We start from the raw sequence: 26223 nt of genomic DNA, 5'->3' as shown, positions 1-26223 counted from the left end.
GCAGCCCGGACCCCGAGGGGCGCGCCCGGGGCGATGTACCAGAGCCTGGCCATGGCCGCTAACCACGGCCCCCCTCCGGGCGCCTACGAGGCGGGCGGCGCGAGCGCCTTCATGCACGGCGCGGGCAGCGCGTCCTCGCCCGTCTACGTGCCCACGCCGCGGGTTCCTTCGTCCGTGCTCGGCCTCCCCTACCTCCCCGGCGGCGGCGCGGCGGCCGGACCCACGGCAGGCGGCGGAGCGGGGGCGGCTTCGTCGGGGGCCGGGCCCGGGACCCAGCAGGGCAGCCCCGGCTGGAGCCAGGCGGGGGCCGAGGGCACCGCCTATACCCCTCCGCCCGTGTCACCGCGCTTCTCCTTCCCGGGCACCACGGGGTCTTTGGCTGCGGCCGCTGCCGCCGCCGCTGCCCGGGAAGCCGCGGCCTACAGCGGCGGGGGCGCGGCGGCCGGCGCGGGGCTGGCGGGCCGCGAGCAGTATGGGCGTGCGGGCTTCGGCGGCTCCTACTCCAGCCCGTACCCCGCGTACATGGCCGATGTGGGAGCGTCCTGGGCGGCCGCCGCCGCCGCCTCCGCTGGCCCCTTCGACAGTCCGGTGCTTCACAGCCTGCCCGGCCGGGCCAACCCCGCCGGCCGACACCCCAATCTCGGTGAGTATTCGGAGCGCCTGGAAAGGCTCTTGTGTGTTGGAAAGAGTGTGTTCCCGGAGTCGCTGAGCGAGGGCATCCCTGCCCACTCCGTCCTCCGGAAAGGGTGGCTGGCTGCGGGCATCCACTCCCCAGGCCCTGAGCCCCAGGCCGGGCCGAACGCGCTGGCGGTCCTGCCGCCTCCCAAGGAGGCCATGCTGGGAGCTGACTGGTACCTGGTCTCAAGGCCCAAGTCTGGACCATTTGGTGGCCCTGTTAGATCAACCCCTGGGGTTGTCAGAGTGTTCCCCGACGACGGGTCCTCCACACCAGCCGCATGGAAGGAGTCTGGGCTGGGGGCGGCCAGCCCCAAAGGTAGGTCCCTGCGACCAGGTTTGGGTCTTCTCCGGGGACCTCCATGATTGCTCCCCACCCGACCCTGCGTGGTGCGAGGCTCAAATCTAGAATCTAGGTTGGGCGTGAGCGACACTGCCCAAGCCCTGACCACCTACTAAGTGCAAAATCCTTTTCTTCTCACTTGTTAGCGGGAAGCTTGACCCTCGGGCATCCCAGTCCCAGTCTTGGGCTCTAGCTTTGGAAGCTTTGAACTGATCTTCACGGGCGGGCGGGCGACCCGGGGTGGGGGATGGGAGGTCCTCGCCAAATACACATTCTCGGTGAACTGATTAGCCGTGGAGGTGGCGCCGTGGGGGCCACCGGGGCTCGTGGGGGAGCCAGACGGCACCCTGGGGAGGGGAGCGGTGGCCTGCCGGAGCCTCTAGGGCTGCGCGTGGAGATAGCGGAGGGGCCATCCCTACACAATGGAGCGCGGTGGGCTCCAGCATTCTTTGGGCTTCCAGCGCCCTTGGCTCCCTCTCCTAGCTGAGGCTTACAGAGGGAGGGAGGGGCAACCTCTACTTCTAACTGGGGGTGGGGAGGTGGGTGGAGGCTGCCCCATCCCTGGGATCCAGGAGTAAGAAGGGAGTGAGAAGCTACCCTTTGATTAGGGATGGGGGTGGGGAGAGACTCCCAAGCCAGAGAGAGACCCACTGCCTGACAAAGGGGAGAGAGGACACCACATTACACCCTTGGGGGTATCTTTCCTGCCACCTTCTAGTTGGGTATCACTCCTGCCAAGTGTGGATGATCCCCCTCCACAATGCAATGTGGCCCCGGCCAGACCAGTCTCCAACATCTGCTATAGCTAGGGATTCCCATGACCTGAACAAAAGCATATGTGAGGAAACCTTGAGGGAATTGAAAGCTTTAGGTGAAGGTTTCCTTCCATCCCGCACTGAACCCTTAGGGGCTGGGTGGGGTGCAAGTTCAGGCTGACCCCTGGGTCCTGGTGTCCCATGTTGTCTGGGCATGACTTGCTCTCAGGCCTCTGTCCCTGTGGAAGGGAGACATCTCTGCTGTCTTCGGCCCTACATCACTGTGTGAGCTATGACTGTTCTACAAAGTTACCATACAGTAAGGGGTTGAGGTGATTTGGTTCTTGAAGAACCTTCGGGATAGGCTGGAGCCAGAGCACAACACAGTGTTTTTCAACGTTTTTGTGCAAAGGCACACTTTTTTCATGAAAAAAAAAATCACGAGGCACAACATCATTAGAAAATGTTTAAAAATTTAACTGTGCCTATATTGACTACATAAAGTAATTCTCTTGAGTAGGAATCAAAGAAACACAAAGAAATTATTTTATGATTATTTTATTATGATCTAATGCTTGATGTATTTGTGAGCCGAAACCACATGTTATGGATGAAATTGGATTTTTTTTCCCCACACCAGACAATATCTCATGGCACACTGGCGTGCTGTGGCACAGTGACTGCCATAGAGGGCGGGACCTGGCCTTGCATGAGGCCAACCCAGGTTCAGTCCACAAATCTCCTAGGGTCCCCAGAGGCCCAGAAGTTATCCCTGAACTCTGAGCCAGGAGTTAGCCCTGAGTTGCCCTGGGTGTGACCCAAAAGCAAAAACAAAAGAAAAAGAACCTTAAGGAAGGCTTCCCCTAAGTCCTGAGGGCTACATTTGACCTGGGAGGGTTGTGATCAAGCATTTGCCAGGAATTGTTGTTGTGTTTAAATGTGTGTAAATCGAAGTCTTTTTCTGCTCTCATTTACTGACATTTTCATACTGGTGTCAACCAGCATCCCTATGACTCCCTTTGTGCTTCCTAGATAACCCAGGGGGCCTCAAGTCAAAATCTTGTAAATAGGGGCCATGGTGTGAGGTGAGGGAGCCAAATAAGTAGGTTAGGTATCCAGAGGAAGGAAACAGATTGGAAGGGGCCACATTTGGGGGTAAGGTAGAGAAATTCTGATTTTTTTTTTTTCTTTTAAGTATTTCAGGGCTGAAGTAATAGTCCTGCAGGTAGGGTGCCTGCCTCAGACAAGGCCAACCTGGGTTCAAACCCCAGCAGCTCATGGTCCCTCAGGCACTGCCAGGGGTGATTCCTGAATGCAGAGCCTGGAGTAACTCCTGAGCACCACCATATATGGTCCTCAAACAAAACAAAAACAAATGTGTTCCAATAGGCAAAACTTCTGGGCCTTAACTCCTATACTCAGAAACCATTTTCACTCCTGTGAGGAGCAAAGGTGTGGCTTCTCTTCTAGATCCTGCTAACAGCTTTCCTGACCATGTATGGGACAGCAGAGGTTGGGGATCTGGGCTGTGGGAATCAAGCAAAAGCAGAAACCCAGGAGAAAAGGATGGTGTGTGGCCGGAAGGTACCTGGCCTCCAGGAAATGTCCTCTGTTCCTACCCCCTACGCCCAAACTTGAATTCAATTCAAGTCCTTTCTGTGCTGTGTCCTGGGGTCCCTGTGCAAACCTCTGGGCAGGCCCTTTCGTGGAATGATGTGACCTTACCAAGGCAGGCTCAGTCTTACTCATATGTAAGTGCCTGGCACACGCAGAGCCCTTAGCAAATATTTGAGTCAAGTTCTAGCCAGAAAGGGGTGGGGGAGAGAAAGAAAAGAGAGAGGATACATGTGGACAAATCCCCCATTATGCCACTGTGGATGCTGAGCAAATGGACAGGCTTTTTTCTTTCAGAACTGCCCTCCTGGCCCAAATGCAATTTGCTTGTCTCAGTAGCACCTGACTACTCCGTGTTGGTTCTGCCATCTGCCTGGAGGCAAGGACAAGGGTAACAGAAGAGCAGGAGCCCTGAGTCGCACAGCTGCCCGTGTGTCAGAACACAGAGCTCAGCAGGAACAGCTTTGTCCAGCACACCAGCATGCCTGGGACTGTGCTCTGAACGTGGGAATCTTTATTATTATTTATTTATTTATTTATTTATTTTTATAGGTTTTGGCCACACTCTGCACTCAGAATATTACTCCTGGCAGCTGAGGATGCCAGGGATCAAACCTGGGTTGGCCCTGTGCAAGGCAAACGCACTCCCTGCTGTGCTATGTCTCCATCCCCTTCTTAAGAGTCAGACTGTGTTCTGTGCTCAGGGTTAGTTACTGACTGGTCAGGGGCCACCATGGGCAGTGCTTACGGAGAATAGGACTTGCTTACTTGCCAACCCTTCTTTATGGTCCCTCTCAGGCTGGTTTGGGTACCAATTAGTGTGTGCAGTTAAGGCTGAAAAAGTGGACCGATGTGGAAATGCTTGATGAATGGGCACTGAAAGCCATAGGTTGGTTGTGGTAGATGCTTCTGGATGACAAATGATGATTTTCTTGTAGAATGATGTTTCTTTCTGGTAGCGGCACTTCTAACTCAGAAGCTTTTCGAGCTTCCATTAAGGAATAGCAAATGACTTGAAGGCCTCAGCATCATTCCCTGTACCTCTCCCCCCACCCCCATGCTTCCCATGAAGTGTGCTGGGGGATTCCAGGAGCCTCAGAGTGGGAACTGGTAATGCAGAAACTCGGGATGGGGGGACTGGCTGCTCTCAGCAGGTCTTGGGAGGACTGGTTGTATCCTAAGGCCACTGCAGGACTTGGTGAACTCAGCTCCAAAGCAGCTTGGCTGAGAACAATTGTCAGTCTTTGAGAAAAGCCACCCACCCACGTTATTTGACTTTCCGGTCACCGCCTCAACCCCGTGGGCCAGTCTGCCTGGGCTGGACTGTGTGCTTGGGTGACAACCAATGACATGGGAAGGTATGTGCCACTGGTCAGAGGCGTGTCCCTGCTTCTTGTCAGCTCTGTCACCTGTCTAATTGTGTCCCATTGAAAGGTCAGGCCCATTTAGCAGAGAACTTTTTTGTTTGTCTGTTTTTGGGTCACACCAGTATTGCCCAGGGCTTACTCCTGGTAGCCAGGGATCACCCCATCGAGGCTTGAGGGACCATATAGGGTACCAAGATGGAGCCAAGGTCAGCTGTTGGCAAGACAAGTGCCCTCCCAGCTGTGGTATTTCTCCAGCCCCTCATTAGCCTCTTACGAAGCACTTGGTGAACTATACTCAGGAGAGTTCCAGAGAGTTCCCATTCTCCTGTTTTTTTTTTTGTTTGTTTGTGTGTTTACTTAACTGAAAAGGAAACAACAAACCTGCCCTAAAGTAAGGGGAAAACGGACTCTTAGGGCCTGCGTGCAAGGATGTGATGGTCCCACCTTGAGCCTCGGGCATAGGCCTCTCCATTTAAAAGTTCCTCTGCTGCACAGGACCCAGAAATTGGACTTCCAGAAATTGGTCACTTTTGCTTGCTTTCGGTGCTTGCAGCACTGTTTGTGGTACAGGTTGGGCAGACCCTAAAGGCTGGGATGCTCAGAGTGTTGAGTAGCTGCGAAATTTAGAAGCACTTGCTTTATTAGCAGGATGAAGAGCTAGTCAGGGTGTTTACAGATCCTGCCTCTATATTTAAGCAAAAGGAAAAAAAAAGGAGTTTTTCTATATTTGAAAATACGTGATTTATCTCTGGAAATACTCAACCTTGCTTGCCTGCAGGCCTGTAACTTGGCTTGGTGAGGATAGCTTGGGAGAAAGACTCATTGTGTAGGTTTGGGAACATCTAGGGTTGTTGGATTTGTTTTGGGGCCATACCTGCTGGTGTTCAGTGCAGATTTCTAGTAAGATGAGGGGACCAAATGTGGTGCTGGGGACTGAACTCAGGTCAGCTAAGAGCAGTGTTCTGGGGCCAGAGCAATAGTACAGTAGGAAGGGTGCTTGCCTTTTACACGGCCAACCCACGTTCGATCTTCAGCATCCTATAAGGTCCTTGAGCCTGCCAGGAGCAATTTCTGAGTGCAGAACCAGGAGTAATCCATGAGCACTGCTGGGTGTGACAACAAAACAAAATGTCATCCTCTTTTGAGCAGTGGGGCATACCTGCAGGGCTCAAGGTTAGCTTAGCTCTGTTGTGTGTGGTAGTATAGCTCTCTGAATCCATCTACCCTTTTCCTCAGGGTTTTTGGAAACCACTGGAACCATTGTTTGAGGAATTTGTGTAATGCCTTAAATATGAAATAACATTTAGGGTCAGAATGATAGTCCAGCAAAGAGGGTTTGCTTGCCTTGCACATAGTTGACCCTAGTTCAGCCCCCAGCATCCCATATCATATGATACCCCGAGCCTGCCAGGTGATTCCTGAGTGCAGAGCCAGAAGTAACCCTGGAGTGCCACAGATAGATAATTTGATAGCTATATAGGTAAAATAACTAATATCAAATGATCCAGGCATCTACAATGACATGAAAGTTTAAAATTTTCCAAAACCAGTTTAAGTATTCCCACTTACAGAATATTTTACGTATGTGCATTAGAAAGACACTGAAGCATTTTCAAGTGTTCTTAGCTCTCCAAACTGAAGCACACTCCTCACCCGTGGTCACTGCCCACCCTGCATGGCTTCTCCTGTGGACCAATGTGGGCCTCTGCCCTGGTTCATCTGGAACTCCCCTTCCCCTTTTCTAGCCTAGTGATGCTCTGTGCAGGTTGGGTCCTGTCAGCTGCTTCTCTCTTTCTCTTTTTTTTAAGGGCCACACCAGGTTGATGCTCAGGGTTTGCTCCTGGCTATGTGCTCAGAAATAGCTCCTGGCTTGGGGAACCATATGGGACTCTGGGGGATTGAACCATGATTCCTCCGTAACCATGATTCCTGTACAAGGCAGGTGCCTTACCGCTTGTGCCACTGCTCTCTTTTTTGTTGTTTTTTGTGTTTGGGCCACACCCAGCAGAGCTCAGGGCTCACTCCTGGTGGGTGCTCAGCTCAGGGATGCTGAGGATCAAGCCTAGGTCAGCTGTGCAATGTAAAGAACTTCCCTGTTGCACTGTTGCTCTGGCCCTTTTTTTCACTTCTTGCTTTGTGCAAATAGAACCCTTTTCATTTTGATTTCTGTGAACAAGTATGTGACCAGTTTGGAATGAAGCTCTGAAGGTTCTGGTCCTCTTTGGCAGTGTCTCCAGGAGGCACTTGCCTGCTGGCCTCTGCACTCTTTTGGGGGCACACAGACCCCCATGGGAAGCTCCATGTCTCAGGAAACCTGGGACTAGAATCAGAAATCTCTGGGCCACCAGCTACTCTTCCCTTCCTAGAGCAGCAGATCAGGTGTTAGAAACCAGGTGACCTTCTGCAGGGCAAGGTCAGTCTGCAAAGGGCAATGCTGCTGGTGCTGTTTGCATAAGGAAGAGGTACTAGGCCTGGGAGGATTGGCCTGGGGCTGTGGGACCAGAAGGCTCTTCTGCCTGCTGGATTATCTGGTCTACACAGCATGGGGCACCTGATATATGTATAGGGGTATAGAGACTCTCCAGCCTCAGTGCCAGGGATCAGTACACTAAGAGTTGCAAACATTTTAGGAGATGATTTGGAGCTTGTTTTCTAAAGGAGACAGAAAAGACTAGTGGAGGGACCTAGCAGAGGGCACATGGGCTGTGGCACTTGTCTTGCATGTGGCCAATCCTGGTTTCATCCCCAGCACTACATGGTTCCCCTGGGCACTGCCAGGGGTGACCCAACAGACCCATCCTTCCACCAGGAAAACAAGTGTTAGAGTAGAAAAATAACTACTGTTCCACTTGATTTACATAGTTCAAGAAGCGCATAAGCTGGCGATGTTAACCTCTGGTGATCAGCTACTAGCAACCCACACTGGGCTGCTGAGTCCTGTTGCTGTGTGTGTTGCCTGTACTGGAGGGGGACTGGGGGACAAGAGGGATTGGCTGTGATGCTCCACAAGGCCAAGTGATGGTCCTGAAACTTGGCTCCAGCCCCTGGGACTACGCTGGCCATCGCTGACAGCCCCCTGGTGAGGGTCCTCATACTCCCGAGCCTGGTATGCTGCTAGTTGTGGGACCTGAGTCCCCCTCAGGGAGTTCTTAGGCCAGCTTTGCCCTGGCCTCTCCTCAAATGGCTTCTTTTCTGTGCCCTCTGCAGGTCTTGCTCCTTTGATACCATCTGGCTCTCAGTGGGGGACAAGACCCTGTTCTCTTTCCCCCAAAATTATTTTTTAACATTTTATTTATTTATTTTAAATATGGAACGCTTCACGAATTTGCGTATCATCCTAATGCAGGGGCCATGCTAATCTTTATATCATTCCAGTTTTAGTATATGTGCTGCCGAAGCGAGCATATGTTTCATTTATTTGGTTTTTGGGCCACACCCAGCTGTGCTCAGGAGTTACTCCTAGCTCTGCACTCAGAAATCACTCCTGGCAGGCTGGTGGACCGTATGGGGTGCTGGGGATCGAACCCAGGTTGGCAGCGTGCAAGTAAAGCACAGCTTTACTGCTATGCTATTATCACTCTGACCTCCTTTTTCCGGAAAATTCTGAGGGGCCCTGTGATTGGGGCAGCCAAGGAGGGAAACAGAGCTCAGTACTGTTGCTTATTTATGGGGCCGGAGTCGGAGTGGTGGTGCTAGAGGTAAGGCATCTGCCTTGCAAGCGCTAGCCTAAGACAGACCAAGTTTTGATCCCCTCGTGTCCCATATGGTCTCCGAAGCCAGGAGCGATTTCTGAGCGTATAGCCAGGAGTAGCCCCTGAGCGTCAAATGGGTGTGGGCCAAAAAAAAAAAACACAAACAAACAAACCCAAAACCTGGTGTTATTTATTTACTCGTTTATTTTTTTAGGCCATACCCAGTTGTGCTTCAGGGCTTGGTCCTGGCTCTGCCCTGGGGATCACTCCTGGCAGCACTCAGGGCACCCTTCTAGGGTGCTGGGGTTTGAACCCAGGACTATGCACCTCCTGGTGAGAGGTAGCTTCCCACTGGACCATCTCTCTCCCACCCCTCCAGGGACCATTTTTCCCCTTAGAAGGATTATAGTCTGCTTTGGTGCTGAAAATCAAGCCCAACTGAGCTTTGGGCCTTCTGTTCCAAAGGAGTGGTCAGTCCTCCTCTAGTGGTCTGAGGAGTGGTTTCATTTTAATAGGGATGAGAATAGAGCAGAGAGAAAGGTGTCAAACATGGCCACCTGGGCGGTGACTTTGGGAGGCCTCAGGACTCGGGACTCAGAACCCAGCAAGGGGAAATGGGTTTTCTGGCCCAGAAGTAGACTTGATTTTTTTTTTTTTTGGAGGTTTTATTTTTTTGTTGTTGTTTTTGTTTTTGTTTGTTTTTGTTTGCTTTGTATTTTGTTTTGCCACACCTAGTGGCGCTCAGGGTTACTCCAGACTCTAAGCCCAGAACTCACTCCTGGAAGTTTCAGGTAACGACATGGGATGCTGGGAATGGAGCCTGGGTCAGCCACATACAAGGCAAGCAGCATACCCGCTGCACTATTGCTCCAGCCCTGGACTTCATGTGTTTATTTGTGTTTTTGACACTGTGCTTTCCCCAGTCCCAGGACAGGGTCAGACAGATGAGCTTGCTCTTGGCCAGACTGTGAGCAGAGTCCAGGTACTTCCAGGTATTGCTGAGTGGCTAGTTCCCACAGACTGGAACTGAAAATGAAAACTCCAAATGTTGTGGGGAGATTTTTTTGTTTTGTTTTGTTTTTGGACCACACCCAGCGGTCAGTGCTCAGGGGTTACTCCTGGCTCTGTGCTCAAGGTTCATTCTTTTTTTTTTTTTTTTTTTTTTTGTGGTTTTTGGGTCACTCCTGGCTCCATGTTCAGAAATTGTTTCAGGCAGGCATGGGGGACCATATGGGACTTGAACCGATGACCTTTTGCATGAAAGGCAAACACTTTACCTCCATACTATCTCTCCGGCCCCTCAGGGTTCATTCTTGTCAGTAGGTGGGGGACCCTATAAATGCTGGCTGGGGGTCAAACCTAGGTCAACTGCTTGCCAGGCAAGTGCCCTCTCCACTGTACTATCATTCCAGCCCCCATGGTAGGGAATTTTGAGAATGATTCAGTATTAAGCTTTGAGATGCCCCCAATCACAGGCCCACTTTAGGCTTCTAAAAACTGAATGAGGGGCCGGAGCAGTGGCGCAGCGGTAGGGCGTTTGCTTTGCACGCATTGACATAGGATGAACCTGGGTTTGATCCTTCGTGTTCCATATGGCCCCCCAAGCCATAAGAAATTTCTTTCTTTTCCTTCCTTCCTTCCTTCCTTCCTTCCTTCCTTCCTTCCTTCCTTCCTTCCTTCCTTCCTTCCTTCCTTCCTTCCTTCCTTCCTTCCTTCCTTCCTTCCTTCCTTCCTTCCTTCCTTCCTTCCTTCCTTCCTTCCTTCCTTCCTTCCTTTCTTTCTTTCTTTTTGGGTCACACCCGGCAGTGCTCAGGGGTTACTCCCTGGCTCTATGCTCAGAAATTGCTCCTAGCAGGCTCGGGGGACCTATGGGATGCTGGGATTCAAACCACCGTCTGCCTGCATGCAAGGCAAATGCCTTACCTCCATGCTATCTTTCTAGCCCCCATAAGCGATTTCTGAGCGCGTAGTCGGGAGTAACTCCTGAGTGTCACCGATTATGGCCCAAAAACCAATAAACAAACAAACAAACAAAAACTTGAATGAATATAGGGCACCAGAGAGACAGTACTGGGGTAGGGGATTCCCTGGGTGTCGCTGAGCCTGGCTCAGTCTCTGGCCTTTGGTCATCCAAGGCCCCCACCCAGAGACCACTAAGTGCAGAGCCGTAGGTAGCCCCAGAACACCCCAGAGTGCAGCACAGTCCCTCTGTACCATCACCTTCCAGAAAACAAACCGAATTCTGTCCTTGTTGAGGCCTCTCTTCAGTCTTGCCCATTTTCTAGCCCGTTGAAATCTTCATTTCTGTTTCTAGAAGCCCCGTCCGGCTTTATCACCGCCATTTAGAACTGATCAATAGCAACTGGTGAGCAGGTTAATTATAATCGCAGAATAAACGCTGCAGTCTCAAAGTTCACCACTTCGGCTGAGTCTCTCCAACCCTCGGGGTCCCTGCTGAGCCCCCTCAGTGACCCGAGGAGCAGGTGCGGGGTGTTCAGGCGTAGCAGACAATTGGGCTTGACTTGGGACAGCTCATTGGGTTTCTTATCGGAGACTTTTCCTATCTGACGATGTCTGTCCTTTCAGATAAAACAAGTTTAGTCAATTGAGTTGGGAAATGGCAAGTTACATTTTCTCCTGATAAAAGTTTTCTAGTTGTTGTTTTATCAGATTGGGTTGAAATTGTATGTGTTTCTGTCAAGGTCTGCAGTGACCTTTGGAGATATTTTATCAGGTATTAGGTGGGGAGGGGAGGGCTTTTTTTTTTTTCTTTCTTTGCCCTAGCAAAGAATGACCTTACTTCCAAGATCATAAATCAAACCAGGTAAAGAGAGGCAATAATATAAGTTATCCCTCAAAATTGAGGAGGCGGGGAAAACAAACAGCAAACCCGACCTTCCCCGAACCCCTCCGAGAACTTAACTTGACCTGAAATAAAGAATGTGGTTCTCACGCAGGACACGTTTGCTGGGGAAGTTCTGTTGACTTGGGAGAAAGAAAATGTTGGCCGGGCCACAAATAGCCCCAGAAAAGGTTTCCTTTGCAAATAATAGCAAAACTGTCAAGTCTCTTTCTTTTACTAAACTCTGTGGACACCTAATAGGAACCTTGAAGTGCTCATGTACTCCCTTGTACTTGTGCTCCACCATCTTGCTGTCCAAAGAGGGCAGGTGTGTGTGTGTGTGTGTGTGTGTGTGTGTGTGCGCGCGTGCGTGCGTGTGTGTTACTCTGAGTCACACTTGGTGATGCTAGGGCTTACTCCTGGCTCTGTGTTCAGGAATCACTTCTTGGTGGGCTTGGAGGACCAGATGGGATGCCGGTTTGGCTGCTTGTGAGGGCCAGTAGCCTTCCATTGCTCTGGCTCCAAGAGAACAATTTTAGATACCAACCCGTGAATGATTAGAGTCCCTGCATATGTGTGTGTCCGCGTGCGTGCGTGCACTTGCTTGCACGTGTGTTTAAGTGGTCATAAAAGTTACTGGTTAGTAATTTTAGTAATGAAGAAAGTTTTCAAAAGATTCATGAACCAGGGATCAGAAGAATACACAGTACAGAGGGTAAGGCACTTGCCTTGCACTGTCAACCTGGGTTCAATATTGAGGATCCGGAGCAATAGCACAGCAGGTAAAATGTTTGCCTTGTATGCAGTTGACCGGGGTTCTATTCCCAGCATATGGTATATGGTACCCTGAGTCCACCAGGAGTGATTATTGAGAGTAGGAAGGGCCAGGAGTAACCCCTGAGCAGTACCGGGTATAGCTCAAAAACAAAAGCAAAAGGACAGCCCCAGGATTAACCTGAAAACAGATAAAACGCAAAGAATGACTGTTAAGTATTCCTTAAATGGAGCACATAAGTAGCAAATCAAATGAAGTGTGAGAACAGTGTTTTCACTCAGAATTGTTTTGTGTCAACCTACTGGGTATATCTGTAAGTTTGTAACTTTCTGTATCCTTATTTGGGAGATTTCTTACTCCAGGTGTTCCTAAGCTTATCTGCTCTTTTATAACTCTCTATAAGTTTGTAACTTTTTGCATCCTTAGGGAATGGGGATTCAGTGCCCCAGGTGTTCTTGACCCTCTTAACTCTGAGCTGATCTGTAGGTTTGTAACTTTCCATGTCTTTTATTTTTCCAACCATGATGATAGAGGCCTCTCCACCTCTGTGCCATGGTGTGTGTTTCCAGTTGGGCCTCTGTGTTTGGTTCTGGTTTGGGGGGCCACACTCGGCGGTGCTCAGGGGTCACTTCTGGTTCTGTGCTCAGAAATCGCTCCTGGCAGGCTTGGGGGACCCTATGGGATGCTGGGGATACAACCTGAGTTGACGCGTGTAAGGCAAACTGTCTCCTAGCTGTATTATTGTTCCTGCTCTAGTTGTGCCCCTTTGAAGTGAAGGGACCTGCTACAGCATCAGTGAGGAAATGGGGAGTCTTCCCTGAGGCTCTCTGGGGTTCACCTGTCTTTTGTCACCCCAACTTTACCTTTGTAAGGGTCAGGAAACGAGGACTGGGCGCATTAGGTGTGCAGGCTCCTGCTCCTCATTTGTCCTCATGCCCATGTTAGCCATAGTAACTTGTGACCCACAGGGTCAGCTCTGTGTATGGTCCCTGAGCCAGGTTCAGCACACCTCCTCGTTCACAGCAATAGTCTGCCCCTACGCGGGTGGGTGCACCGTGCTTTCTGCTGTGGAATCAGACTGCAGCTCCCAGAAGCCGTGGGGCCTTGGGCTGAAGGCAGAAGTTGTCCCTCTCAGCTAGGCCCGGGAATCAGCATGTGTGAGCACGAGTATGCTTATGAAGGTGAGTGCACACACGTGCCCATGTGCAAGTGAGTGCTTGTATATGAGTATGAGTGAGTATAAATGAGAGAGAGAGAGAGAGAGAGAGAGAGAGAGAGAGAGAGAGAGAGAGAGAGAGAGAGAGAGAGAGAGAGAGAGAGAGAGAGAGAGAGTTGGCTCAATGGCTCTCACCTGTGTCCAGAAGGTCACACACTGCTCCCTTAGGAAAGGGACTGTTTTGGGGAGGTTGAGAAGCCCAGAGATCCCAGCATACAGGTTCAGTCTTGCTGAAGAAATGTGGGTTGGTGGGGCCGGAGCAAAAGCACAGTGGTAGGGCTTGCGTTGCCTGTGGCTGACCCAGGACAGACTTGGGTTCAATCCCTGGTATCCCTTATGATCCCCCAAGCCAGGAGTGATTTCTGGGCACATAGCTAGGAGTAACCTCTGAGCATCACCGGGTGTGCCCCCCCACCCCGCCCCCAAAAAAGAAATGTGGGTTGATGGCTTCTGACTTCTGTGGACTTTGCTGGGTTGGGGCCCAGCCCTGCTTCCTGTCTTTCCCAACTGGAGACCAAATTAGATGGGAGAACTGCTGACTGGTGGCTCCTTCTAAAAACTTCAGCCTCTGTACCCAAGACTGAGTGAGGATGGGAAGCTTGTAGGCTGGTTGGGGTGTAAAGAAAAGGCAAAATCCCAATTCCTTCTTCCCTAGAGCCCTTCCCCAGGAGGGGGCTTTCAGAGTCTCCCATTTCCTGAGGTCTCTATGGTCATTTTTAAGAGAAACTCCAGGCCCTGGGGTGAAGTGACAGTGTGTCTGTCCCTGGAGGCTTAAAGGTCAAGAGGACATCTTATTTTAGACAGTGGGATGCACCCCCTGTGGGGGGCTTTAGGGGCCAGACTCAGTGGTTCTCAGGGATTGGGCCTACTGGTGCTCTGGAGACCATTTATAGGTGCTGGGATCAGAACTGGCTTTACTGCTGCAGCCTCATGTAAAGCGGGTCTTGCCTAAGAGGCCTTTTTATTCATCCAAAGCACCCAGTTCTTTTTCCCCTTGTTTCACTCAGTGTTTTATTTGCTTAAATAAATCCTTTAAACATATTACCTTGAGATACACAATTACAAAGTTGTTCATGATTGTTTTAGTCATACAGTGTCATACACTTCACCAGTATGCATTTCCTGCTACCAGTTTCCCTCCTGTCTCCCCCCTGCCTGCCATTATGGCAGACATTTTCCTTTCCCTCCCTCCCTCCCTCCCTCCCTCCCTCCCTCTTTCCCTCCCTCCCTCCCTCCCTCCCTCCCTCTCTCTCTCTCTCTCCCTCTTTCTCTCCCTCTCCCTTGATCACTCTCTTTCTCCTTTTCCTTTTAGACACTGGTTTGCACTATTGTTACTGAAGAGTATTATGCATGTTACAAAAGGGTCATTTTAAAGTAAAATTCTTGGTCGTTTACACAAGTTTCCCACAGTGTGGAAGTGAGCTCGTCCATAGAAGTAGAACTATCCACACCCCACCTCTTGCTGACACAAGTCTTACCCATCTGTATTTTGCCCGTATTCATATGGCCACGTCCTCAGTTACCTCAGGGTCATTTATTTGATCTGGATATGTTGGGCCAGAGTCTAGCTCCTGGGGATAATAAACAAATGAACAAAGAAAAGCTGGAAGGACACTTAGAAGATCGCCCCCAGCATCCATTTCTCCACTTCCACCATCACTTGCTCCGACTTTGCATTGTCCTTCCCAGCATGCCCTGGCCAATAGTGTCTCCCTCTGACATGTCATGTGTGTGGTCTGTTTCCCGTGAGAATCTGCAAAGGGAAACATGCAGGGTCCCATCCATGCATCTGTGAGCTAGGAACCTCTGGTCTCTAGGAGGTAACACTGTCACAGGGAAGGGAGGAAACAGTTCGTGTGTGTGTGTGTGTGTGTGTGTGTGTGTGTGTGTGTGTGTGTGTGAGTGTGAGTGTGTGTGTGTGAGAGAGACAGACAGAAGTAATAAAACAGGTTTATTTGGAGATACTGAGGGAAGGGGAGAGAGGGTATAAGAAAGAGACAGACAGGTAGACAGAAACTTGCTTGAGAGAATGCAGCTTTTCCAAAGGATGGTGGTTAGAAGATCCTCCTACACATTCATGCAGGAAGGCAGGAAAGTCAGATGCCAAGCCTCAGGAGGGGAGATGCGGACACCAGGGATCTGGAGGCAGTTGTGTCCATAACCTCTCAGGTGTCTTCTCAGTGCTTGGAATCAGGCACCACTTCCTGAAAACTGTCTGTAGTTACTAATAAAAGGATACTCCCTTCTGTCTTCTTCAGATTTGTGTGGCCCCAGCGCTTGTGAGACCCCCTTCCCCATCTGCCCTCAGGAATGTCTTCATTGGATCTGACCTTTCTGTTTCCTACCCCTGAGGCTGGCATGTGAATGGGGTGGCTGAACTTCAGCACCCACCTGAATCCCTTTTCTCGTGCTCTTGTGGCCTGTTCCCTGGGTGTGTGGTTGGCGTCCTTGGGCAGCAGTTAGGGGTGGCCTGAATCTTGGGCAGAGCATCTTGGGGCTCTGAATGGTGGACATGGTAGTCTGTGTGTGGGTGGCATGTAAGTGGGGCAGGCAACCCAGTGGTTGACCCAGACCTGGAAACACATACATGATGAGCCAGCAGGAGGGAGGAAGGGCACAGAGAGGGGACTTTGCTGCTTGTCCTCCCTGCAGCTGCTGTCCTGAAGCTGCAGTCGGTATGGGGTCAGGGGCATGGATGGAACATTGCCTGTGTGTGGGTCACTCCCTGTGATGCTCAGGGTAGAATTCCGCGGGGCCTCCCTTGGCACCATCTCTGGGCCCTGGGGTTCACCAAGAGAGTCCCAGTAGTGGGAGGATGCACAGCTTCTAGAGTTGGGGAGGAACCAGCCGTAGACCAGAAAGGCAGGAGAGAGGCCCCAAAGCCCCCCACACCTCCATTCCGGGCACCATTTTGGACCTGAGGCATGAGGGAGTACCTGCAGGGGGGACCAAGAACCACTGAAGCCCTATGGGCTCTGGTACCCTGTGTAGCCCAGAGTTGCTGGAAGGTTGAAAGGGGGTGAGAACTGGGGTGGTTGAGGCCTTCAGAGCTTTGCCCTGGAAACACCCGCAGGGCAGGGCTGCTCCTTGGTGTTGAGTAGTGCAAAGTGCTCCTGAGGATCATGCTTTTGGGTCTCAGTCCCTGGGGCAGAGGAAGAGTGGGGGCAGGGGAAGTCTGGGAGGGGTGGGGCTTTGTTCGCAGAGGGAGGGAACTATCCACTTCCTGCCCTCGGAGCCTTTTCTGGGGGCAGAGCTGTGTGACCTGGGTCAGGACATCTGCTCTGGGAAGGACCAAGTCTCACCTCACTTTTTCATGGGATTATGATGAGTCACAGTAAACAGCGCCCGGAAGTGTTCCCCTTGTCTTGAGTGAGCCTCCTGGGAGGCAGGCGAGTGTGGTTCCGGGACAGCCCAGCTGGGGGCGCCAGTCACCTCAGAATATGCCCTCAGTCCAGCCCTTGGGTCTCAGAGATGCAACTTTGCCTGGCTTGGAGATGCCTTGAAGGTAAGGTGGAGCTATCTGGTCCCTGTGGATGTTTGTTTTTGTTTTTGTTTTTTGGAGGTGGTGGTTGGGCCACACCTACTCCTGGCTCTGCATTCAAATTGCTCCTGGGAGGCTCAGGGAATCCCATGGGATACTGGAGATCAAACCCGGGTCATTCCTGGGTAGGCAGCATCCAAGGCAAATGCCCTATCCACTGTGCTTTCTCTCTGTGCCCCGCCCCCCCTTGACCTTTTAAACTGCTAGCATATGCTCATCCTGCAGTGCTCTTGGGCTGGCTCAGTCTGGGATCTGTGCCCTATTGGCTATGTACACCAGGATGGCACGTGAGGACCCGCTCCCATGGGATCTGGTGGAAATAGCGCCTCCCCCCACGAGAAGTGGTGAATGTGCTGGACAGTCTGAGGCCTGTGCTTGGGAGTGGGTGCATGATATAGTTGCATGTTCCGCATCCTTGATCAAGGCTAGAACTTGATCTAGGAAAAATGGGGGAAACTGGGGACCAGAGCAGTAGCACAGTGGGGAAGGCACTTTCACATTGAACCCTTTCACATTAGTTCAATCCCCAACATCCCATAGGGTCCCCTGAACCTGCCAGGAGTGATTTCTGAGTGCAGAGCCAGGAGTAACCCCGCAGAACCCCCGCAGGAGTAACCACTGAGTACTACCAGGTGTGAACCAAATGTCAAAAAAAAAAAAAAAAAAAAAGGAGGGATAAGGTGGGGCCATTTATTAACTCGATCCTGAATCCGGAGTAGCAACACGATTAAAAACCCAGAAACTTAATAGGCAAAAGTGAAGACTTTTCAGAATACATTTGTTATGCCATATTTTATGCAATTTAAGACATGCAATAATATTCTGTGCTATTATGGAGGAAAGGCATATCTCCCAGTGCAGTGGGCTTCTGGCTCTGAAACTCAGGGATCTATCCTCACAGTGCTTAGGGGACTCTTTGTCCCCTAAGGATAGAACTGGGATAGAACTGGGTGCCCTACATATAAGTACCATCTCTCTGGCCCTGTACCACCTCTCCGGCCCACTTTTATTTTCCCTAAATCAATTTATGAAATAAATCCCATTTTATTTATTTATTTTGGTTTTTGGGTCACATCCAGTGACTCTCAGGGGTTACTCCTGGCTATGTGCTCAGAAATTGCTTCTGGCTTGGGAGACCATATAGTACTCTGGGGAATAGAACCTCAGTCTGTCTTGGGTCAACCATGTGCAAGGCAAACCACTGACTGCTCACTATCGCTCCAGCCCCAATAAATCCTGTTTTTTTTTTTTTTGTTTGTTTTTTTGTTTTTGTTTTTGGGGCCACACCCATTTGATGCTCAGGAGTTACTCCTGGCTAAGCGCTCAGAAATTGCCCCTGGCTTGGGGGGACCATATGGGATCGAACCGAGGTCCTTCCTTGGCTAGTGCTTGCAAGGCATATACCTTACCTCTAGCACCACCTCACCGGACCCAATACATCCTATTTTAAAACAAGTCTATAAACATGATTTGTGGTTTGAAGGTACTTGTATAAATTGGGGCCAGAGAGCTAGCATGTAGGTAGGATGATTGCCTTACATGCAGGACAGTGGTTCAAATCCTGACATCCTATATGGTCCCCCGAGCCTGCCAGGAGCGATTTCTTAGTGTAGGGCCAGGAGTAACCTCGAGCGCTGCTGGGTGTGACCCAAAAACCAAAAACCAAAAAAAAAAAAAAAATGAGGGTACTTTTATAAATGAAAAACACCACTTACCTAAGATGTTTAAAAGTACTGTTTTACCAAAAAAAAAAAAAAAAAGTACTGTTTTACATTTGCTGCAGTGAAAATGAGTCACAGACGGGAGGCTTAAGTATGGAGAAATGACCAAATAGACTGTGGAGAATAAAAGGTGGTATTATTCTGGCACTTGCCTATAATTTCTACATTTCTTTTTTTTTGGGGGGGGGGTTCACATCCAGTGATGCTCAGGGATAACTCCTGGCTCTTCACTCAGAAATCACTCCTAGCAGGCATGGGGGGGGGGGACCATATGGGATGCTGAGAATCAAAGGGGTCCATCCTGGTTTGGCCACATGTAAGGCAAACGGCCTACTGCTGTGCTATCACTCAGGCCCAATTTCTACATTTCTAAAAATCAAGCCTTCTCTGTGATAAAGCAGGGGCATATCTGGAAAAATGTAACAACTGTTAGTCCCATTCCTCTGGGGATGGCTAATGGTCAGGTTGGAGATTTTTTCCCAAGGGGCCTCCTGCACCATGAGAAATTGTGTGCCAACACGACTCCTATGATTTAAACATAGATTTTGGTGTGTGTCCCCAAAAAGACACCGTTTCCTGTTGCTGGTTGTATGGTCACGCTGCCAGCATAGGTCTAAGCATTGAAATGAATGATGGGGCCTGGAGAGATAGCACAGTGGCGTTTGCCTTGCAAGCAGCCGATCTAGGACCTAAGGTGGTTGGTTCGAATCCCGGTGTCCCATATGGTCCCCCGTGCCTGCCGGGAGCTATTTCTGAGCAGACGGCCAGGAGTAACCCCTGAGCACCGCTGGTGTGGCCCAAAAACCAAAAAAAAAAAAAAGAATGATGTGGTCCCCCTGCAGCACACATGGTCAGTCCAGATCAGGGAACTAAGATCCAGCCTTGGTGGACACGGGACAGCCGTGGTGACCAGCTCCAGAGTGGCTATGCTGCCATCAGTGACAGGTGATAGATGGTGATAGGTTGCCTCCCTGTGTTCTCTTCTCTTCTGTGGGACTTGGGTCCCAACCCTATAGCATGCTCCAGGATAGTCATCCCTGTGAGTCCCTGTCCCATGGTGGCGTTGCTGCACCCTCTAGTGGGCGGAGGACCATTTTTTGAGGCGAGGTGGGAACATTTCCTGGGTGGGTATAGGGAGACAGTGCTGGGCAGGGATCATGTCTCCTTTTTGCCTTGAGTGGGTCTGTGTTCTCGGTGCTCACACTGTCTGCTGCCCCCCCCCCCCCCCCGGCATGATTCTTCACTTGAAGTTGTCTAAGGAGAAAGCAGGAGCAGATAGGAGATGCCAGGACAGCTTAATCTGCCCTGAGGAGTCACTCCCAAGTACCACTGCAGGGAACTGGTCTGTGTGGCTCCTCCATGCCCCTCTCCCTCCATCAGACATAAATTTCCTCACAGTGCTCTCTGTAGGGTCATAGTCATATTACATCTTCATCAATCTTTCCAGCCGCCTGGCCGCTGCCATTCCTGCCCGTGACAGGAAGTTATTTCTTCCCTGCTGGCCCCTGTGCTGGAAGGAAAAGCCTTTTCCCTGCAGACTCATTGTCACAGTCCCCAGGGAGTGCTGGCACGGGCAGCACTTGGTCAGTGCTTCCTTCCGGTCCCTCAGGGCAACATCCGAGGCCAGCCTATCTCCTGGGATGGCGCCTGGGCCCCTGAGAGGGGCTGGAGCTTGAGCGAGCAAGTGAGGGTTGAGCCCCTCCTGTGGCCAGGAGCCCCCAGCATGATGCAGGAGGCCCCTGACTGCAGGATCTGGGGGCACGGTAGAAGATGAACAGTTATAGATCAGGAGGGGGGTCAGGAAGAATGGAGAGATCCGGGCCTCCTGGACACATGGGACATCTAGCCACAGATCTTTGGTCTGTGGCAGATGTCAGGCATCTTGAAGCCCCCAGGACAGTTCCCTGGAAGCATGGGTGTCTGGCTAGCCCACCCAGAGCCCTCAGTTCCTGGAAGTTAATGCTCCACTTTGGCTGAGCTTGTCTGTGGACAGTGCGGGCTGGCGGGCCAGGTCTCTGGAGACAACATATAGGCCATTCACTTTGGTGCTTTATGGGGCCAGGCTGGCCTGTGGGGTGGGAGGAGAGTTGGGGCTGTCCTGAGATTGCCCCACAGGAAGGGGCAGCTGATTGCAGGCAGAGAAGCTCTTGTGTGCGTCTGTGTAGGGAATGAGCATCCTGGTGAGTGACTATCTCCAGGCTCAGCTCAGAGGCAAGGGGCTTGCACTTTCTTTTATGTTGTTGATGGGTGTTTGTTTGTAACCATTTCATTAGGGAGTGTTTATATTCTGCAAACTGAGTGATCATTCAATGTACAGAGCAGAGCTGGGCATGCTTTTCATGGTTGGTTCTAGGACATTTTCTCATTACTTCAGAAAGAACCCTGGGGTCCCCTTCACACCTGTTCTGCTCACACCATCTGCTCAAACTTCGGGCTGAGCCGGACTGTGGCTCATATGTCCCAGCTCTGTGTGTCCCCGTTACTATGTTCGTTGGTGCCTGGGTCATGTGATCTACCCTAGCCCCTTTCTGCCTGTTCCTGGTCGTTGAGCACAGACTCAGACACTCAATCATGAGAGACTTACCTGCTTATATACATGGTTCACTTCTGACCATTGGTACCTGTCTCCCATCTGGACTGCTCTTTGTTGCCTAAATCATGTATTACCCACACCTGTCACCCATGTAGCCATCGCCTCCGTCCTGCCCATGCGAGTAATGCATGATTTAGGCGACACATGGCCCTGCAGTGCCTGGTTCTCAGCCTCCAGTTTAGGGAAGTGAAGAATGAGTGAATGAATGTGATCATTTACAGCCCAAGCTGAGTGTCTGGGTCTGTGCTCAACCCCAGGACTTTCATGAAGGTTGGAGAAACACACACACACACACATGCACACCCCATCCCTGAGCACTCAGTCCAGAGAGGCCTCGAGTGAGGGAGCAAGGTCTGCTGGCTGCCCCCAAATGAAAAACAAAAGCACATCCTGATGGAATAACCAAACATCATGATTTACAACCTGTTGGGGAGGGGTGGCTCAAGGATCTGGAGCCTGGGTTTGAGGCTCAGCCCTGCCTGCACACACAGCCCAGAATGATCAGAAAGGACCACAGAACACTGTCAGGAACAACCCCTTAATACCACTTGATGTGTCCCCGAAAACCATGGGGAGTTTCTGCAGGAGCTAGAGCTCGAAGGGGCTGCCCATCATGGGTCTGAGATGACTCAGGCTCTGGGCCACAAGCCCTTGCCAGCATCAGCCATCTTGGCGGGCCATACTTGTGGAGTGTTTCTGTCCATCAACTTGGAGGTGTGGGTTTCTTGTAGAAGGGGGGTTCTGAGCAGAGTCTGAGGGGCCGTGGTGGGGACAGAGGCCGACAGCTCACAGGGAACTGAGACCTTCACTGGCTATCCAGACCCATCCCTCGTGTCCCTTTCTACTGGGTCTCACTTACCCTCCATACTCCCACTGGCCAGCCTTGCTGCCCTCAGACCCCTCAGCCAGATCTGAGGAGCCTGTGGTGGGGACAGACTTGCTGTTAAGCCCCCCATGAGCCACCCCGGCTTTTCTTAGCTGTTTTGTGCAGAGCCTCAGAGTGTGAGACAGGCGCTTGTGCAGCAGAAGTGGGTGAGGGGAGAGTGGGGGGGGGCAGAGGAGAGAAGAGGGGGGAGTCGCTCCTTCTTGGGGTGCTCTGTGAGGCAGGCATGTTCCTGTCTGGCAGAAGAGAAGGTGCTCTGGGGTGCGGTGAGTAGAGTGTCCCTGAATCACAACTGTTCATGAAATCTCGGGCTATGTTTCAGTGTTTCTCGTTCTGTCCTGGAATCTGCCAGCACCTTCCAGAATGAGGCAGATCTGGCTGGTATGGTGCACTGGTTTGGAATCTCAAGGCTGAGGGATGCGGCGTGGTGCCTGCCTGGGGCGGTGGTGCCCCCTAGTGTCCGCTGCTGCAGTGTACACACCGCATGTCCAGTTCTCACGGGAAGGGCTGGGCTGGCCAGGCATCAGGGAGTGGGAGCAACCTTTGCTTTGTGGCTTGAGAAGCAGGTGACCTCGCTGAGGGCCAGCACGGGCATTCTCTGCATGGAGCCATGTGAACCTGCTGGTGCCCATTGCCCATCTCCAGCGCATGTTCCCCAAGGGCAGAGCTCGCCCCCCCCCCCCAGTGCACAGGTCGAGTGCCCCAAGCTCAGGGCTCCAAGCCCATACTCCATGTCCCCAAGAGTCACCCTCCCTGCACTAGAGAAACAGCCAGCTAAGCCCCTGGACTGATGTTGGGCATGAGGTGGGCATCTGTCACTTGTAGAACAGGTGCTGGTGGGAGGAGGTCAAGTGTGCTTGGAGGAGGAGACACAGTGGGTGTGTGAGAGAAACTCAGAAAGGAAGTGCCTAGATTGGGGGAACAGTAACAAGGGTCTGATGAGCACAGACATCATGGGGTGATGTGAAGGCACCTGAGAGTGGCCCACACTTAGGGAACCACTACTGACTCCTCCCAGCCCTCACTTTTCTTCCCATGCTACAATAATATGGAAGGACTGGCACTCAGGTTGGTACAGTGTGTGTGGGCTCAGAAAGTGCTGAGACAGCAGGATTTTAGGGCCTTTTGGAGAGTTTCTGCAGGACCTAGAGCTGGATGGGGCTGCCCATCATGGGTCTGAGATGGCTCAAGCTCTGGGGCACAAGCTTTTGCCAGCATCAGCCATCTGGGCGGGCCACGCTTGTGGAGTGTTTCTGCCCATTAGTAGTTGTTGTCTCCCCCAAGTAGTGACCACGTATCCACCCAAGGGGGGGATATTTTCACCTGAGAGTAGATGGGTGTGGGGCACTGCCCCCCAAGGCTGTCGGTCTCGGAACCACCCAATGATCTGTCTTTCCTTCTCTCCTAGACATGTTTGATGACTTCTCAGAAGGCAGAGAGTGTGTCAACTGTGGTGCCATGTCCACCCCACTGTGGCGGCGGGACGGGACTGGCCACTACCTATGCAACGCCTGCGGCCTCTACCACAAGATGAATGGGATCAACCGGCCGCTTATCAAACCTCAGCGCCGCCTGGTGAGAAGCAGCCCACCACCCTGGCCACACCCTGGTCATGCCTCATTGTCTCCTGTACACGGCCCTCCAGTCTCCCCACATAGTGGTCATGGCAGTCCCTCGACCATCCCCTCCACACATTGACTACATCCTATGCCCTGGCCACCCCCCCCCCCACCATGCTGTAGCTATGTCCTCAACACTGGCCATGATCCTTCATTCTCTACTTAGTCCCACCCTGGCTACACTCTACTGTGCCCACTCCAGCCTGGTCCCCACCAGGCCTACCACACACACATACCCTACATAACGCATCCCCCACCCCCAACCTGGGTTTGACTTTCAGACTTCACTCAGTTGGGGTAATTCTCTGGGCCCTCCTCCCACCTGCAGTGTCATACTGGACCCTAAGGAGACGTGGGTCCAGCCAGCCAGGGCAGAGGGGGGAGCTCTGCCCACAAAGCTCAGGGTCCTTCCAGGACACACTATCTTACCCAGCATCACTGGGGGCAGCAGGGCCGGCCCCACTCACTGGGCCTAGCATGGTGGCTTTGGGTCTCACCTTCTCGTTCAGGAGCACCCAAACCATGTAGATTTGGGCATTCCCCTGAGCCTCTCCAGCTTCTGTGTTGGGGGAATCCCAAGGCCTCCCTCAGCTTTGGGGTGACACAGAGGGTCCTCAGATCAGACCCTGAACTGGGTGTCACCCATAGGGTGCCATGTGGGCCCCAGACCCCAAATGACTGGTGGCCTCCCAGGACTGGTGCAGGGTACTCTGCGGCACCCCCTACTGACTGCTTATCCCTCTTTCTCTCCCTCCTTCCACTGCAGTCAGCTTCCCGCCGCGTGGGCCTCTCCTGCGCCAACTGCCAAACCACAACCACCACCCTGTGGCGCCGGAATGCTGAGGGCGAGCCCGTGTGCAACGCTTGTGGCCTCTACATGAAGCTCCATGGTGTGAGTGACCTCCTCACGCCCCCATGTGTCCTCCACACAGGACCCTACTTGTTTGTGAAGGACCTTAGGGGCTCAGCTGGGTAGCTATGTTGCCCACAGGGCAGACTTCTGAGGTCCTGGAGCATTGTGACCCTCTGTGGGGTTATGTCTGGCAGGTCTGGGGGAACCTAAGAGGCTCCAGGGATCAAAGCCAGGTCTTGTGCATGTAAGGCAAGCACTTTATCTGCCCTACTACTGTTCTGGCTCCAGCAGAACTTTCCAGGCTCCTCAGTCAGACATCGCTTGCATTAAAGCAGAATTTAACCTGAATGTAGAAGTCAGGGCTCAGAAGGAAAACCCCAGATGTGCGTATACTAGGGAGGGACTGGCCTGCCCATGGCCCAGAGAGTAGATGCTAAAGTCGTGACAGTTTTATCCAGAACAATCTCTCTCAGTGTGTGTATTAATAAGTCACATGTACAATATGGTGCATAGTATTGGGGGAATCCTTCAGTTCCTCGGCCCTAGTGCACAGTCTACACCCCAGGTTCTGGTCACATTGTTTCTGCAGCAAATAGGACCCCAAACCCATTCACTGTGGTCCCCTAGGTCCCCCGGCCTCTGGCCATGCGGAAGGAAGGGATCCAGACCAGGAAACGGAAGCCCAAGAACCTCAATAAGTCCAAGACGCCAGCAGGTACAGCAAGGAAGGGCCTGGGTGAATGGGTCCCCGCTGCTGGTGCACCCCAGTTTCTGTTCTCACGATTGCCCCCACCCACAGGTCCAGCTGGCGCTGAGAGCCTGCCCCCGGCTAGCTCAGCTCCCAGCAGCTCGGGCAACGTGGCTGCTAGCAACAGTGAGGAGATGCGACCCATCAAGACCGAGCCAGGTCTGGTGGCGCACGCGCACTACGGGCCAGGTGGCTCCATGGCCCAGGTACGCAGGGGGAGGGGGCAGTGGCAGGTGGATGGACTAGGCAGGACCTGGGGGTCACACTTGGGCCTCTCTGGATGCACACAGGAGGGTAGCATCAGGGTCCGCCTCCAGCTCGGGCATCCCCCTCTGCTTTGCCTTCCAGGCCTTCTCAGTCAGCGCCATGCCTGCCCACGGGCCCCCCCTGCACCCTGTACTCTCGGCCCTGAAGCTATCCCCACAAGGCTACACGTCCTCGGCCGGCCAGTCCCCGCAGGCCAGCTCCAAGCAGGACCCTTGGAACAGCCTGGCTCTGGCCGACAGCCACGGGGACATCATTACTGCTTGAGGTCATCCCACTGCAGCGACTCCAAAACTGGGAAGAAACTTGAAGCCACTTGGGCGGGGGCATCTTCGCAGATGGCACCCCGAAGTCCGCCTTGGAGGGATGTCAGAGGCTTTGGCCTGGTTTCCTGACCCCCCAAGCGTCCTTCTTGAGCCTCTCCCCGCCCCCCAACACTCCCCCCACCTCCGGACTCAGCACACCCTGCGGCCCCCTGAGCCTGGACTGCAGATGTGGGATGCGGCCTGTCACTGAATGCTTCAGACAGATTGTGGGGACTGGGCCAGCCACCTCCTGTCCCCCCCCCCCACACACCTTGCCCCATTCCTCCTCCTGAGAGCAGATGACACCTCATTGCCCACCACCAGTGCCCTGCACAGGCCCGTTTCACAGTATCTGCACAACTTCAGGGCTTCGGGACTGAGCTGGTGCCTCTGGATTCTGCCCCCTCCCCCGGACCC

General features: G+C 52.4%; 1 protein-coding gene and 1 non-coding gene across 3 annotated transcripts; one reads left to right on the top strand and one right to left on the bottom strand.

Moving 5' to 3' along the window:
• GATA4 (GATA binding protein 4) lies at positions 1–25943 on the top strand. 2 transcript variants are annotated; one of them, XM_049771124.1, is made up of 7 exons: positions 1–643; positions 2877–2879; positions 23426–23592; positions 24403–24528; positions 25117–25204; positions 25289–25443; positions 25586–25943. In XM_049771124.1, exons 1-7 carry the CDS (start codon positions 34–36, stop codon positions 25766–25768), a joined length of 1332 nt encoding a protein of 443 aa, XP_049627081.1. In that variant the 5' UTR covers positions 1–33; the 3' UTR covers positions 25769–25943. The 2 variants fall into 2 exon arrangements, with proteins under 2 accessions (XP_049627081.1, XP_049627080.1); XM_049771123.1 differs by lacking the exon at positions 2877–2879.
• On the bottom strand, positions 8056–8159 carry LOC126007529 (U6 spliceosomal RNA). Its single transcript, XR_007495085.1, has one exon. It is a non-coding gene; the product is annotated as a U6 spliceosomal RNA (small nuclear RNA).
• Positions 25944–26223: the final 280 nt, after the last annotated feature.

This window comes from Suncus etruscus, chromosome 4 (genome assembly GCF_024139225.1).
Source record: "Suncus etruscus isolate mSunEtr1 chromosome 4, mSunEtr1.pri.cur, whole genome shotgun sequence".
In the NCBI taxonomy this organism is placed as follows: Eukaryota; Metazoa; Chordata; class Mammalia; order Eulipotyphla; family Soricidae; genus Suncus; species Suncus etruscus.
The sequence above is the reverse complement of the archived record's forward strand: the minus strand, read 5'-3'. Positions and strand labels throughout refer to the sequence as shown.

What these genes read in the sequence shown, in the direction of transcription:
- GATA4 (XM_049771124.1), top strand. Translation starts at nt 34, where the DNA reads ATGTACCAGAGCCTGGCCATGGCCGCTAACCACGGCCCCCCTCCGGGC. An exon ending in TCTACATGAAGCTCCATGGT is followed by an intron (nt 24,529 to 25,116) that starts GTGAGTGACCTC and finishes GTGGTCCCCTAG; the next exon opens with GTCCCCCGGCCTCTGGCCAT. An exon ending in CAGGTGGCTCCATGGCCCAG is followed by an intron (nt 25,444 to 25,585) that starts GTACGCAGGGGG and finishes TTTGCCTTCCAG; the next exon opens with GCCTTCTCAGTCAGCGCCAT.